The sequence below is a fragment of the Carcharhinus amblyrhynchos genome, unplaced genomic scaffold, assembly GCF_965287045.1.
Source record: "Carcharhinus amblyrhynchos unplaced genomic scaffold, sCarAmb.v2.hapA scaffold_49, whole genome shotgun sequence".
Taxonomy (NCBI): domain Eukaryota; kingdom Metazoa; phylum Chordata; class Chondrichthyes; order Carcharhiniformes; family Carcharhinidae; genus Carcharhinus; species Carcharhinus amblyrhynchos.
In genome coordinates, this window is record NW_027649790.1 from 1,741,348 (window position 1) to 1,755,631 (window position 14,284).

Consider the following 14,284-nt stretch of genomic DNA (forward strand, 5'->3'; position numbering starts at 1 on the left):
ACTTGTATCTAAACGGTGCCTTTCCTGGCTTCAGGGAGTCCCAAAGTTCTCCGCAGCCCAATAAAGTACTTTTGAAGTGTAGCTGAGATTGCATCATGGGATGTGTAACAAGCAACATACGCGCAGCGATGTCCTGCACACAGGAATATGATAAGTATTAGTGATGTTGATTCGGGGATAGATATTAGTTTGGTTAATGAGATATTGGGCCATTCTCAACATGGTGCCATGTTAGCCACCTGCAAAGACAGGTATGGCCTCAATTAACATCTCATCTGAAAGAGGGCTCTTCCAGCTGTGCAACGCTCCCCCCAGTACTGTGGTAATATTGTCATCCTAAATTTTGTGACTGGGACTTGTACATACAACTTCCAGCTGCGAGGTGAGAGTACTCTGCTGACATTCCATAAGCTTGCCTCACTTTCCCCTTCCTCTTCAGTATTTGTAAATGCTCATGGTGTGGTGACCAGAATTGATCCCTGTCCTCCAACTGGAACTGCATTGTAATACTCCAGTTTATATTTTCTGTGTAGATACTCTAATATATATCCTTTCCAATATCCAACAATTTGGGTATAGCCCCTGTTCTAAACATTCTAACCAGAAATTTCATCCTGTTGCACATTCTAAATTCCAGTCTGTGTTTTCTACCACTTTTTTAACATATTATAGTGAGGATCAAACCAGGTATTCGAGCTCCCAGCCTGAACCTCGGGTTGCTGTGTCATCATGGGAATCCAGTCACTCCAGCATTGATAATCTGGTGCAGGGGATTAGCTTCTCCCAGCCTACCTGCACAGATCACATGCTTGTTGGCAGCCAATTGCAAAGTACACCTGGATCATCACAGGTAAAACTGATTCATTCACTAACACTTAAGTTTATTTATTAGTCACAAGTAGGCTTACATTCACGCTGCAATGAAGTTAGTCACCACATTCCGGCACCTCTTTGGGTACACTGAGGGAGAATTTAGCATGGCCAGTTCACCCAACCTGCACATCTTTGGACAATGGAGGAAACCGGAGCACCCAGACGAAACCCACACAAAAGTGGGGAGAACGTGCAACCTCCACACAGACAGAGACCCAAGCCAGGAATTGAACCTGGGTCCCTGACGCTGTGAGGCAGCAGTGCTAACCACTGTGCCACTGCAAGGGTTGCAAGGCTGCATTGTTTTTAAGATGTCATCAAACACCCTCAACAGCAACTTTTATTTATGTAGTGCATTTAATGTGACAAAACATCCCAACATGCTGCAGAGGTAGAACAGATGGATTTTGCTTAGAGACCCAAAGAGCAGTGTAAAGTTGAGTTGAGGCAGAGGAGTAGCCATGATTGTATTGAACAATCATGGAGCAGACTCAAAGGACCATAGGGTTGATTTTCTTTTTCTTTTGGTCACACTAAAGCTGGGACTTGTATGTATCTTAATGAGAAATCTGGATTTTATTGTATTAGTTGCATTTGTAGTTAGCAAAATAATGTTCCCATTACTAGTTCTACATCTACATATGGCTAAAACAAATCCTAAAGTGGAACTATGATCATCAGATCCTCCTAACTTTGCATTCTATAGGAAATGCACCTTTAACTTGCTCTTTAAAACAGTTTTAATGAGTTGTTTGTGTGCTCCATCAGAGTGCCTCTGCTAACAATACACTGCTTGATTTACAGAATCCTTGGCAAAGGCTAGTGAAACGAATGACTCGATTCTTCACAAAGTTGAATGCTGAACATTCTTACCTGGCCCTGAAGGAGGTTTGTGAGAAACTGGGCTACACTTGGAAGAAGAACTGCAATAACCAGGTAATAGATTAAGCAAGAAATATTAACATTTTGTTGCATTCTACTCTCTCAAGTGTTTATTCATTTTTTCCTTTGGAACTGAAAGAGTAATGAGAACAGGTCAGCAATGTAGGAATGGAGAGAGTGAGAACAGGTTGGTTATATAGAAAAGAGAGAGTAATGAGCATAGATCGTTAATATATGAATGCAGACAGTATTGAACACGGGACACTATCTTCAAGCAAGAGTGAATTTAATGCAAATGGAATTTAATGTTGGTAAGTGCGAGGTGGTCCACTTTGGTAGGAATAATGGTAGGAAGGACTATTACTTAGGTGGCGAAAAACTGCAGCAGGCGACGGTGCAGAGGGACCTTGGGTTCCTTGTGCATGAGTCGCAAAACCCAGCCTGCAGGTGCAGCAAGTGGTCAGGAAGGCTAATGGGATGCTGGCCTCCATAGCGAGGGGGATTGAATATAAAAGTAGGGAGGTTTTGCTGCAGCTGTATAGGGCATTGGTGAGGCCGCAGCTGGAGTACTGTGTGCCGTTTTGGTCGCCGTACTTACGCAAGGATATTTTGCCCTTGGAGGGAGTGCAGAGGAGGTTTACTAGGCTGATGCCGGAGTTGAGGGGGTTGAGCTATGAGGAGAGGCTGAATAAACTAGGCTTGTACTCGTTAGAGTTTAGAAGAATGAGGGGAGATCTCATTGAGACATATAAGATGATGAATGGGATGGATAGGATAGAGGTGGAGAGACTCTTCCCGCTCAGAAAGGACAGTAGGACTCGGGGGCACAGCCTCAAGATAAAGGGGGGGCGGTTTAGAACGGAGTTGAGGAAGAACTTCTTCACTCAAAGGGTGGTGAATCTCTGGAATTCTCTGCCCGTTGAGGTGGTGGAGGCTGCCTCGCTAAATATTTTTAAGACGCGGGTTGATGGGTTTTTGATAAGCGAGGGGATTAAGGGTTATGGGGAGAGGGCGGGAATGTGGAACTGAGCCACAACAGATCAGCCTTGATCTTATTGAATGGTGGGGCAGGCTCGAAGGGCTAGATGGCCTACTCCTGCTCCTATTTCTTATGTTCTTATGAATCTTCAGGGCTCCACAATAAATCGTACCACCTGCTCACATTAACTGGGCGGAGGCATTTTTCAAAGATTCATGTACACATGTGCTGCTTTTCCAGGTGACCATATCAACAATGGACAGACGGAACAACAAGTTGATAGTCAAAGTGAATCTGATCGAGATGAATGAGAGGATTCTGGTGGATTTCAGACTGTCCAAGGTAAAATTAAAAAATAGTTATCTGTCAATCTTATTTACAGGTTTTCTTGCACAGAATGAGATAATTTAAGAGAGTTGTTGAATATTACTAAGTGGTTCCCTTTTGGCAATTAACAATTTTCACTGACAGATTTACTATGGTTTATCTGATCAGTCTCTACCATGAAGCAAAGAATTCCTGACCTACATTATCCTGGAATCTCATGAATTTGTCAGAAGTGGAGCAGTATAATGCTATTTACCCCTGTACGAATAAAAATGTTGGATAAGTATGGAATAGTGCATCCAGCAAAATATTATTTGGTAGATCCACGTGTTGATGTTTAGCCTCTTGAGGTTTAGTGCTGTTCTATTTTTCCCTTTGGATTTTCAATTGGATTTAGTTGAACAAGTAGTCTAATGAGAAAAAAAACTTAATAAAGCAACGAGTCCTGATTATCAAATTTACTTAGGGATGAGGAAGTAAAGAGAAGGTGTTTGCATCCCCAGTTTTATGAGCATTGGTGCTCAGCAAAGCATTGCAAGCTTTAAAACGGTGGCTGTGAGAATGGTCAGATATAAGAACATAAGAAATAGGAGCAGGAGTAGGCCATCTAGCCCTTCGAGCCTGCCCCGCCATTCAATAAGATCATGGCTGATCTGTCGTGGCTCAGTTCCACATTCCCGCCCTCTCCCCATAACCCTTAATCCCCTCTCTTATCAAAAACCCATCAACCCGCGTCTTAAAAATATTTAGCGAGGTAGCCTCCACCACTTCAACGGGCAGAGAATTCCAGAGATTCACCACCCTTTGAGTGAAGAAGTTCCTCCTCAACTCCGTTCTAAACCGCCCCCCCTTTATCTTGAGGCTGTGCCCCTAGTCCTACTATCCTTTCTGAGCAGGAAGAGTCTCTCCACCTCTATCCTATCCATCCCATTCATCATCTTATACGTCTCAATGAGATCTCCCCTCATTCTTCTAAACTCTAACGAGTACAAGCCGAGTTTATTCAGCCTCTCCTCATAGCTCAACCCCCTCAACTCCGGCATCAGCCTAGTAAACCTCCTCTGCACTCCCTCCAAGGCCAAAATATCCTTGCGTAAGTACGGCGCCCAAAACTGCACACAGTACTCCAGCTGCGGCCTCACCAATGCCCTATACAGCCTCAGCAAGACCTCCCTACTTTTATATTCAATCCCCCTCGCTATGAAGGCCAGCATCCCATTCGCCTTCCTGACCACCTGCTGCACCTGCAGGCTGGGTTTTTGTGACTCATGCACAAGGACCCCAAGGTCCCTCTGCACTGTCGCCTGCTGCAGTTTTTCGCCACCTAAGTAATAATCCTTCCTACCATTATTCCTACCAAAGTGGACCACCTCGCACTTGCCAACATTAAATTCCATTTGCCATTTCCTGGCCCATTCGCCCAGCCTATCTAGATCCTCCTGCAGACTGTCCACACCCTCCGCACAATTTGCCGTTCCACCAATCTTGGTGTCATCAGCAAATTTCGACACCCTACACTCTGTTCCCTCCTCCAGATCATCTATATAAATGGTAAATAGCTGAGGCCCCAGCACCGACCCCTGGGGCACTCCACTAGTCACCATCCGCCAATCTGAATAGCACCCATTGACCCCCACTCTCTGCCTCCTATTTGACAACCAATCCTCTATCCACGCTAACACCCTACCCCCAACTCCATGTCCCCTGACCTTCTGCAATAACCTCTTGTGAGGTACCTTGTCAAACGCCTTCTGAAAATCAAGAAAGACCACATCCACCGGCTCTCCTCTATCCACCGCCCTAGACACATCCTCATAGAACTCCAGTAAATTTGTCAGACACGACTTCCCTTTAACGAAACCGTGCTGCGTCTGCTCTATCAAGCAATTCCCCTCAAGATGCCTCGCTATTTCCTCCTTGATGACGGTTTCTAACATTTTACCTACAACAGACGTTAAACTAACCGGCCTATGATTCCCTGCCTTTTGCCTGGCACCCTTCTTAAACAACGGCGTAACATTAGCCGTTTTCCAATCTTCCGGCACTTCCCCGGAATCCAGCGACGTCTGGAAAATAACCACCAAGGCATCCACTATCACCTCTGCCATTTCTTTCAGAACCCTCGGATGCATTCCATCCGGTCCTGGCGACTTGTCCACAATATCTAATACCCCATTTGCACAAGGTTGCTTTCAATAACTCCCAACATCAAGTGCACTGTACCTGAATGACCCAGTACGGCTTCTGTTGAAGTCATTGAAATGACCCTGGCTTTTTGCCTGATACGTCTGACAGAAAATTCTGTTCAAGTCTCAGGCATACAGCTTGTGGCAGCGACAAAACTCGGTGTCAATCAGTTTATACATCCCAGCACAGTGTTTTCCCTATTGCATGGTGCACGCATTATTTATTCTGTCATCTGATGTAGGCATTGCTGACAAGGCCAGCATTTGTTGCCCATCCTTAGTAGTTACTCTTGAACAGAGTGCTTCAGGAGGCAGTTAATGGTTAATTACATTGCTGGGGGTTTGGGGTCACATTGAGGCCAGACCTGATAAGAATAGCAGATTTCCTTCCCGAAAGGACGTTAGACATCTTTCTTTCTGGATATCTGGGAAAGTCCTGAGATCCTGTAACAGCTTTAGAGCAACTGTGTATACATGCACCTTATGTGTGTGCAGTATATTTTCCCCTGCTGGGTCAGCTCCACAATGTAAACAAGCAGATTTGGCATCAGTAAGAATCAGCACAATTACTGAAAATAGTTAGAGAAGGAGTGTTAGTGTCCCCAATGGCTTTGGATTTCAATTTGATTGAATCTGATGTCTGCTTTGTAAACTAGACTCTCTAAACTTTTGAACTCTAATTTGGCCCAAGTCCATCTACAGATTTATGTCTGCGATTCAGCCTCAGTTCAGACCCATGTGAAGGAAGGGCCAATTGGCTTCATGTCCAAAACCCCTGCATCTTACTGTGCTAGAAGGGTTGAAAGAATGTGTTATGGGAGAAACATGTTTTCACGATTTTTGAAATATTTTTAAATTCCTGACGAGCTGGTGTTTGTTTGCACATGAACTGTTAAGGAGTGCCTGACCAAAGTGATCATCTTTGAAGTGTAATTATTTGCTGCAATGCCTTTAATTCAAAGCCAACCTGTCCTCTCTACACATGTTACCAGCAGGGGTCACTGAGAGGCAGTAAGAATTCTAGCTAAGTCTACATCCCTCTCCCTGGCATCTGTCTGATGCTGAACCAAATTCATAGAATCCCTACAGTGCAGAAAGAAACCAGTCAGCCGAGTCCGCACTGACCACAATCCCACCCCGGCCGCAACCTGGGTGTTATTTGACCCAGAGATGGGCCTCTGATCACATGCCCACACTATTACTAAAACTACTTACTTTCATCTCCTTAACAACACCCAAATCCACTCTTGCTTCATCTCAGCTTCAGCTGAAACCCTCATTCTTTCTTAGCTCCAGGCTTGACGCTTCCAACATGCTGCAACTTGGGCTTCTTTCTCCACAAACTTAAGTTTTTCAAAAATGCACTGCCTGTATCCTACCTTGCACCAAATCCCAGTCACCCTGTGATTGTTGCCCTGTATTAGTTCTTGATCCCTCGCACCTTTGTTTTAAGATTTACGTTCTGCTTTTTAAATCTCTCCATCTCTATAACCTCCCCACTACCCTCAGATATCTGTGCTTCTCCCAGTTCTGCCCTTTTGCACATCTTGCTTTATAGGAAGATGGTAATGTCACTGGACAAGTCATCCAGAGGACCAGACTAATGCTCTGGAAACATGGGTTCAAATCCCGGTACTGCAGCTGGTGGAATTTAAATACAATTAATCTGGAATTGAAAGCTAGTCTTGGTGATGGTGATCATAAAACCATCATCGGTTGTTATAGAAACCCATCTAATTTCACTAATGCCCTTTAGTGAAGGAAATCTGCCATTCTTGCCTTGTCAGGCCTACGTGTGACTCCAGAGCCACAGCAATATGGTTGACTTCTAACTGCCCTCTGAAATGGTCTTGCAAGCCACAGAATTGATGGGCAACAAATGCTGGCCTTGCCAGTGATGCGCATGTCCATGAAAGAAACCAAGGAAACGTTTTAAGTGTTCCAGCACAGTGGATGGCATTGCTGCCTCAGAGGGCCAGGGACCTGGGTTCGATTCCCAGCTTGGGTCGCTATCTGTCTGGAGTGTGCATGTTCTCCAGGTGTCTGCATGGGTTTCTTCTGGGTGCTCTGGTTTCCTCCCACAGTCCAAAGATATGTGGGTTAGGTGAATTGGCCATGCTAAATTGCCTCTTAGTGTCAGGGGAACTAGCTAGGGTAAATGCAAAGGGTCATGGGGATAGGGTGGGATCATGGTTGGTGCAGACTCGATGGGCCAAATGGCCTCCTGCATTGGCGGATTTTGTGACACCCGACAACCACCCCAACTGAGATCAGAAACAGAACGTAACAAATTGAAGGTGTGAATAGTGGCTTTACGTGGAGTAAGACTTGTGTTTATACAGCGGCCCTCACAATCACTGGATGCCCTAAAGGAGTTTGCAACCAGTGTTTTGAAGTGCAGTCATGTTGCAAAGTGGGAAATGCAGCAATAAATGTACAGCAAGCCTCCACAAACAACACTGATAATGACCAGATAGTTACAATTCGTAAAATTGTCTTTTTGATGAGCTGGGGTGGAGGGGTTCCCAAGAGAACATACATATCAAATGATCCCTGCATAAAGTGACCCTCCCCTCCGCCCCCCACCGACACTCCTCCATCCCCATATAGGGCCACATGTTTCTCATGAAACATTTTACAGGAAGACTTAAGTGTTTTAATATTCTGCAGTTCGTTTCTCTTTGGAATTGCCTTCTAACCTATGTTTTTGCACTGACTTTTATTTATTTCTTCCTTGCAGGGAGATGGTCTAGAATTCAAAAGACACTTTGTGACCATCAAACACAAACTGAGTGACATCATCTTCACTCAGAAAGTCCTCCTGCCTGTAATCTGAACTTTGTGTCGTATCTCCGCTGGAATGTGACTGCTGAAAGGAATTGTGGTGGGATAATGGCTGGGATACCTATTCCCACCCAGCTTGTAGACACTGTGAACTTGTGTGTATGTTTGAGCGTTGAAAGTTAGTCCCCTATTGTAGTTTACAGAGACTTCAAGCAATGGATCATCAGCCAAAATGTAGATTTTAAACTCTGAGCAAATGATCTCACACTCAGGATTCTAGTGCTTCTCTCCTCCAGACTCTGGCAGAGTCAGTACTTGAATTTCTCCCAGAAACAAACTGGATGCTTCATTCTTTTGCATTTTTACGAGTTGGGAGGAGCTTCTGAAATTTGTAGAATTTTCCCAATTATGTGCAACACTCTGAAATTGATCTGACCTTGTGGAGCATCCGTGTATCCGCACACAAAACACAGCCTGTGGACGAATGTCGGAAAAATGAGAATGAAGGCAACAGTGAATCCTCCCCTTGGTGGTTTAGCTGGTATCTCCCAACATGTGGATCAATTGGCTTCCAAAATGTTTGGAAAGCATTTTTTTTGAAAACAAGAACTTTTCTAGTGTAGTCACAATGTCGTTTACATACAAGACAAGGAGGTCTGTTGGAGTTAGCACCTGTAGGTCAGGAAAGATGTCGAACTGTTTTTGATGGGTTTCTCTTTTAATACACTCAGCATTCCTAACTGAATTCTGAGTGTTTGATTCAAAATGCAGAGATGGGTGAGGGATTAGAATTGATGAGAATTTGCAACTTGACCATTAGATTCTGTAGGAGTCACTCTGCTGTTAGTATTATAGAATGCACAGTCATAGATTTGGTGTCTAGTTTAACTATTTTAGTTAGAATAAAGGGCGCAATATTAGTTTTTCAAATTATCTGTTCAAGGACTGTATGTGGAGCACTGCATCTAAATATTACTAGAATGCTTGTCTGTACAATCACATCAACATATCTTGTGATGAATGTACTGGCAGGGGATGTAATTCCACTAGCAGTGGGCTTTTTGGATACCCCGCTCCACATCCAAAGGTTCATTCTCGTGCCTTCGCTTTGCAGAAAATCCTGTCATTTCTCTAACTGGTGAATCAGATGTGCACACCTGGCACAACTTTGAGTTAGTTAATTTTATCTTCTTAAAAAAGTAACTAGCTTGCATAGGATTACCAAATCAACTCGACTATATATTGTAGACTGTGTACCCTGAATCCACTGTTACAGTATGAAACACTTTATGGTAAATCATACACAATTTTACAAAAGCAAAATCAGCACTTTTGAGGATTAAATTTCAATTAAGGGTACAGAAGGATTCAGCTATGATCAGGTTGACAAATTAACACTAGCAATATTTTTGTTTTGCAATTGCAATTTATTTCTGCCCCAGGCTAAACTTTAGGTATGCTATGAAACTGGCTTGAATGAGTTGTATATTGCAGCTTCTATCCCTATGTTGGGACACGGGAACTCATGCTTATGTTGTTCTTTGGCTCCTTTATCGTCCTGCTTATTAAAAGATGATAGCATTACCAGTGGAAGGCCACAGTAATGCTCCAAGCACCATCTACAAGTCGAGTGGCGAATTCTCACTTGCTGAAGTGTAACAATTTCACAATATGAGAGCAGGCCACTGAAACACCATAAATAAATATTTTCTGAAACACGGTAAAACGAAAAGAGTCTCAGTTTGTCTGCTGTGACTAGACCCTGATTTCATTTTTGCTGCTCCCTGGGGAAGTGGGAAATGTGACTCTCACTTTTAGGTACAAATTTTTGGTTCATAGAATTGCGCTATTGCAGTGTGGCCCTCACTTGGGCTAAAGTGATTCTGTCTGATGGCCATGCCAGCTTGATGCTCCTCCTTGGGTTAAAATAGATAGGCCCCACAAAATAACTAGCCATCAACTGTTTAAATAATCCAGTTTGTGATCTTTCTAGTTTTTCTGTTTGTTTGTAGATATATTTGTCTATGTGAAATTCTGACTGCTCTTTGTAGACTTTGCGACAGCTCAGCTTATTGAATCTTAGGGAAGCAATTGTTCTGTAGAAGGGGCAACTTTCAGGATTATATGACGGTAGCTGTTGGCATGAAGCTATCTCTTCCCCCACCCCCAGCTGATGAGTACAAGTCAAATGTGAGAGATGCTTGGAAATTGCCGAGTGCCTCGAGAAGGAGGGGCAGGCTAATGTTTCAGGTGGGACTGTTTTTCTCTCTACTCCATTATGTATTTTGATTCAAAATTTCCAGCATTTTTAAAGTTATCTATCTCCTTTTTACCCTGACCTTCGCACTCCCTAACTAAAAGTTGATGTTTTCCCTTTACAACGCTGCTTTGTTTTGTCCATGAGGTTCACTCAGTTTGGTTAGCTTTTGCTAAGCGGATGCAGTGCTGATACTGTTTGAGAGAGGGAGGGGCTGATTACCACCCCCCCCCCAGCCCGCCCACTGCAAGAGTTATCATTCTGGGAGAGTTTCTAACAAACCTTTTAAATGTGTATGGAAAATAACGAATAAAGTGTTTCTGTCTGTATATGCTGCTCCATTTTCTAATAACACGGAACGGTGGTAGGATTTGATGCCTACATCACAAGCTCTTTACATGTTGAAATGGGTTTAGCAATGTGGTGTGATAACACTGAGCTCTTCGTTTTTAATATGTATCGGATTTATCAGTTTAGTACAGAAAATGTAATAAACCCCATTTGAAATAACACCAGAGACTGTTTGCAAACAGACAAAAACATTACCCCTCCCCTCTCCTCACCTTCAGTGGCACAGGTAATCATAGTTAGATTTCAGTTGTTCATCAATTAAATTTTGCTGTCTTTGCTCCATATAGAAACACAGAAGATAAGAGCAGGAGGAGGCCATTTGGCCCTCCAAGCCTGCTCCAAGGATTTCTTTTGATATCTTTATTCCATTGACTCCCCAAACATGAGACTTCTGCTGTCAAGTTGCTTAAGAATTTTGTGTGTTTTAATGATAGCTTTCATTCACCTAATTCTTCGGAATATAGACCCGGTCAGCTCAGTTCCTCACAGGAGTAAGTTGACTGAACCTTTGTTGTCTAAGACAAATATTTCCTCCTCCAGCTAAGGAGACCACAACTACATAATGCTTGAGGCGTGGCCTCAGAAACCCTTGTACAATTTCATTAAGACTTGCGCGAATTGCCCAGATTTATGTTCCCCTCTGAATGGAAAAAATGCTCCTGATTTCCCTCTTCAATAACCCACTTCTAATTTTAAGATTATGTTCCCTTGTTCTGGGTTTCCCAACCAGAGGAAGTAGTTTCTCTCGCCGTTGACTCCTTGAAACATTTTAAATATCTCGATCAGATAAAAAGTCAGGTGGGTTGCAGTTGAAACATTTGCAGCTGCGTCTCGATTCAGGTGAATACTCTAATGTTTATCTCACCTTGGGCCTGAGGAATGAGAAACATATCTGGGTGAGACTAACCTGATGATTCCTGAGCAATGAGGTGAGCCTCTCAAGTAACATATCACCCACATTGACAACATAATCCACATACCATGTAGGTAAGATAAATGTTTTTTAAACTTCCTTGGTGCCAGTGTGGGTATACTTCAATATCTTTGTTCTAGAACTGCATGTACTCTTTATAGTCGAGTGATGAGTTTACAAACCTGAATTTCTGTAGCATCTTTCGCAACCTCAGGTCATCCTTTATAGGCTTTTCAGTACTTTCAAAGGATATTTGCTAATTGTAAGAAGCAACAGTCAGTTTGCACTCAGCAAGATCAAACAAATTGCAATTATATCAATTAAAAGATAATACATTTTAATAATTTTGGCTGAGAGATAAATGTTGGCCAAGGTACTGGAAGAATCTGCTGCCTTTTAAATAGTTCCATGGGATCTTTTATCCATAAATGTAGGGACAGGAGGAAACCATTTATCCCATTGAGCCTGTTCTGCCATCCAATGAGATCATGGCTGATCTGCAAACTAACTTTATATCTATCCCCATCCTTTAATATCTTTAGACAGGAGAATGGGGGTGAGAAAAGTATCAGCCAAGCAGAATGGACTCGTTGAGCAGAATGGCCTAATTCTGTTCCTATGTCTTAAGGTCTTTAACAAAAATCTATCAGTCTCAGTTTTACTGGAGTAGCATTGGGATATGAATACCCCACAGTGAGATTGAGAATTAAGCCACATTAATGTGGTAACGTAGCAGGAACTCCACCCTGGGATTTACATCATATAGTACCTGTCCAGGGAGTGTTTGGTGTTTGCACTCATTGGGAAAAATATCCTATTTCACAATACTAACATTACTCAGGGAAGGAACATTCTTTTCAAAAGAGGGTGATCCTTTCTGAGGGCTTTATGGTAAATATGATAAAGTATGACTACACAATCTATTTACTGTGTGCATTTTTGGGCGCCGCACCTGCGCAAAGATATTTTGGCCTTGGAGGGAGTGCAGAGGAGGTTTACTAGGCTGATACCGGAGTTGAGGGGGTTGAGCTATGAGGAGAGGCTGAATAAACTGGGCTTGTACTCGTTAGAGTTTAGAAGAATGAGAGGAGATCTCATTGAGACGTATAAGATGATGAATGGGATGGATAGGATAGAGGTGGAGAGACTCTTCCCGCTCAAAAAACAGTAGGACTAGGGGGCACAGCCTCAAGATAAAAGGGGGGCGGTTTAGAACAGAGTTGAGGAGGAACTTCTTCACTCAAAGGGTGGTGAATCTCTGGAATTCTCTGCCCGTTGAAGTGGTGGAGGCTGCCTCGCTAAATATTTTTAAGACGCGGGTTGATGGGTTTTTGATAGGAGAGGGGATTAAGGGTTATGGGGAGAGGGCGGGAATGTGGAACTGAGCAGCGACAGATCAGCCATGATCTTATTGAATGGCGGGGCAGGCTCGAAGGGCTGGATGGCCTACTCCTGCTCCTATTTCTTATGTTCTTATGTTCTTATTTGTTTCAAAACTTGCAGATGGAACACAATTGTCATAGCACAGGGTGAGATTGACGAGATTTACTTGAGCAATTACTGATAAAATTAGGGAGGGCTATTGAATCTGAACCCTGAGCTAATCTATGGTGAGAATCACCAGAAAAGCCATTTAGTCCATTGTGTCTGTGTCAATTCTTTTGTTGGTTTTGGTAATGCCGCCTTGGCTTTGTGAGTTACATCTATGTAACGTGAAATATATCCTGGATTAGTGATTAGCTTTCCTTTTGAAATTGTTGCATGCTGTGTCCAAAGGCCCTGGAAATCCACACCCCTCCCCTGCGCCACCCCCTAATCTCTCTCTGCCATGTCTGTTCCTTAGGACTTACCACATTGTGACCAAGCTTCTGTTTGTTTGGCCTAATATGTCCATAAATAGCTGGGTTGTTAGATTTTGTCTAACAGCAGCTCCTCTGCCCCCCCCATATGACCTAATTTGGGATTTTTTTTAACTTATGTTACAGGTGCTATATAAATGTACAATTCACTTTGCAATTAAGGTACTTATCAACTTGGATCTAAAGTTTACTTGCATTAACATTGCAATGTGAAAATCAATGCACTCCAGTGCCTGTTCCGGTACATTGAGGGAGAATTTAGCACAGCCAATGCACCTAACCAGCACTTTGGACTGTGCGAAGAAACCAGAGCACCCGGAGGAAATCCATGCAGACGTGGGGAGAACTTGCAGACTCCACACAGTGACCCAAGCTGAGAACTGAACCTGGCTCTGTGATGCTGAGAGGCAGCAGTGCTAACCACTGTGCCAATGTGCCACCCTCATAGGTCAATAATAGAGACTTGTGGTACATCATGGTAATATTTATTGATGATAGTGGAGTATACTGTTGTCAGTCTGTCTCTAGAGGTGGTACAAAATTTGAGTGTTCCTGAAACAAGACATGCTGCTGAAGTTTTTTGTCTTGGACTCATCAGGATCAGACTACAAGAATACTAAATGTCAGAATGGCTGTTCCCCCAGGCTTTCTTTGAATTAAAAGAAGTGCAATGCTTTTTTGTTTGCAAAGATCAGGTGAACTTCAAATTTATACTGCATAGGAAAAGGATGTTGATTGGTCAAATTGATATCATGAAAAATGCAAGCTTTTGTTGAAATTCAAACAGGCAAGTTGACTCTTGATTGGTTAAGGTGTTGCCAATGGGGAATTCATCAGTGAATGGCTGTTCACCCCAAGCTCCTAGCAAGTGTA

The 14,284-nt window shown here is 43.1% G+C and overlaps 1 protein-coding gene across 1 annotated transcript in view; it reads left to right on the forward strand.

Moving 5' to 3' along the window:
• chek1 (checkpoint kinase 1) overlaps positions 1–10,497 on the forward strand; it is a 32,512-nt gene extending 22,015 nt beyond the window's left edge. Inside the window, exons 9-12 of the mRNA XM_080182218.1 lie at positions 673–850; positions 1,678–1,809; positions 2,975–3,076; positions 7,988–10,497. Of these exons, the coding sequence (XP_080038344.1) occupies positions 673–850; positions 1,678–1,809; positions 2,975–3,076; positions 7,988–8,083 (508 nt within the window). The 3' untranslated portion in view covers positions 8,084–10,497. The remainder of the gene's footprint in view (positions 1–672; positions 851–1,677; positions 1,810–2,974; positions 3,077–7,987) is intronic.
• Positions 10,498–14,284: the final 3,787 nt, after the last annotated feature.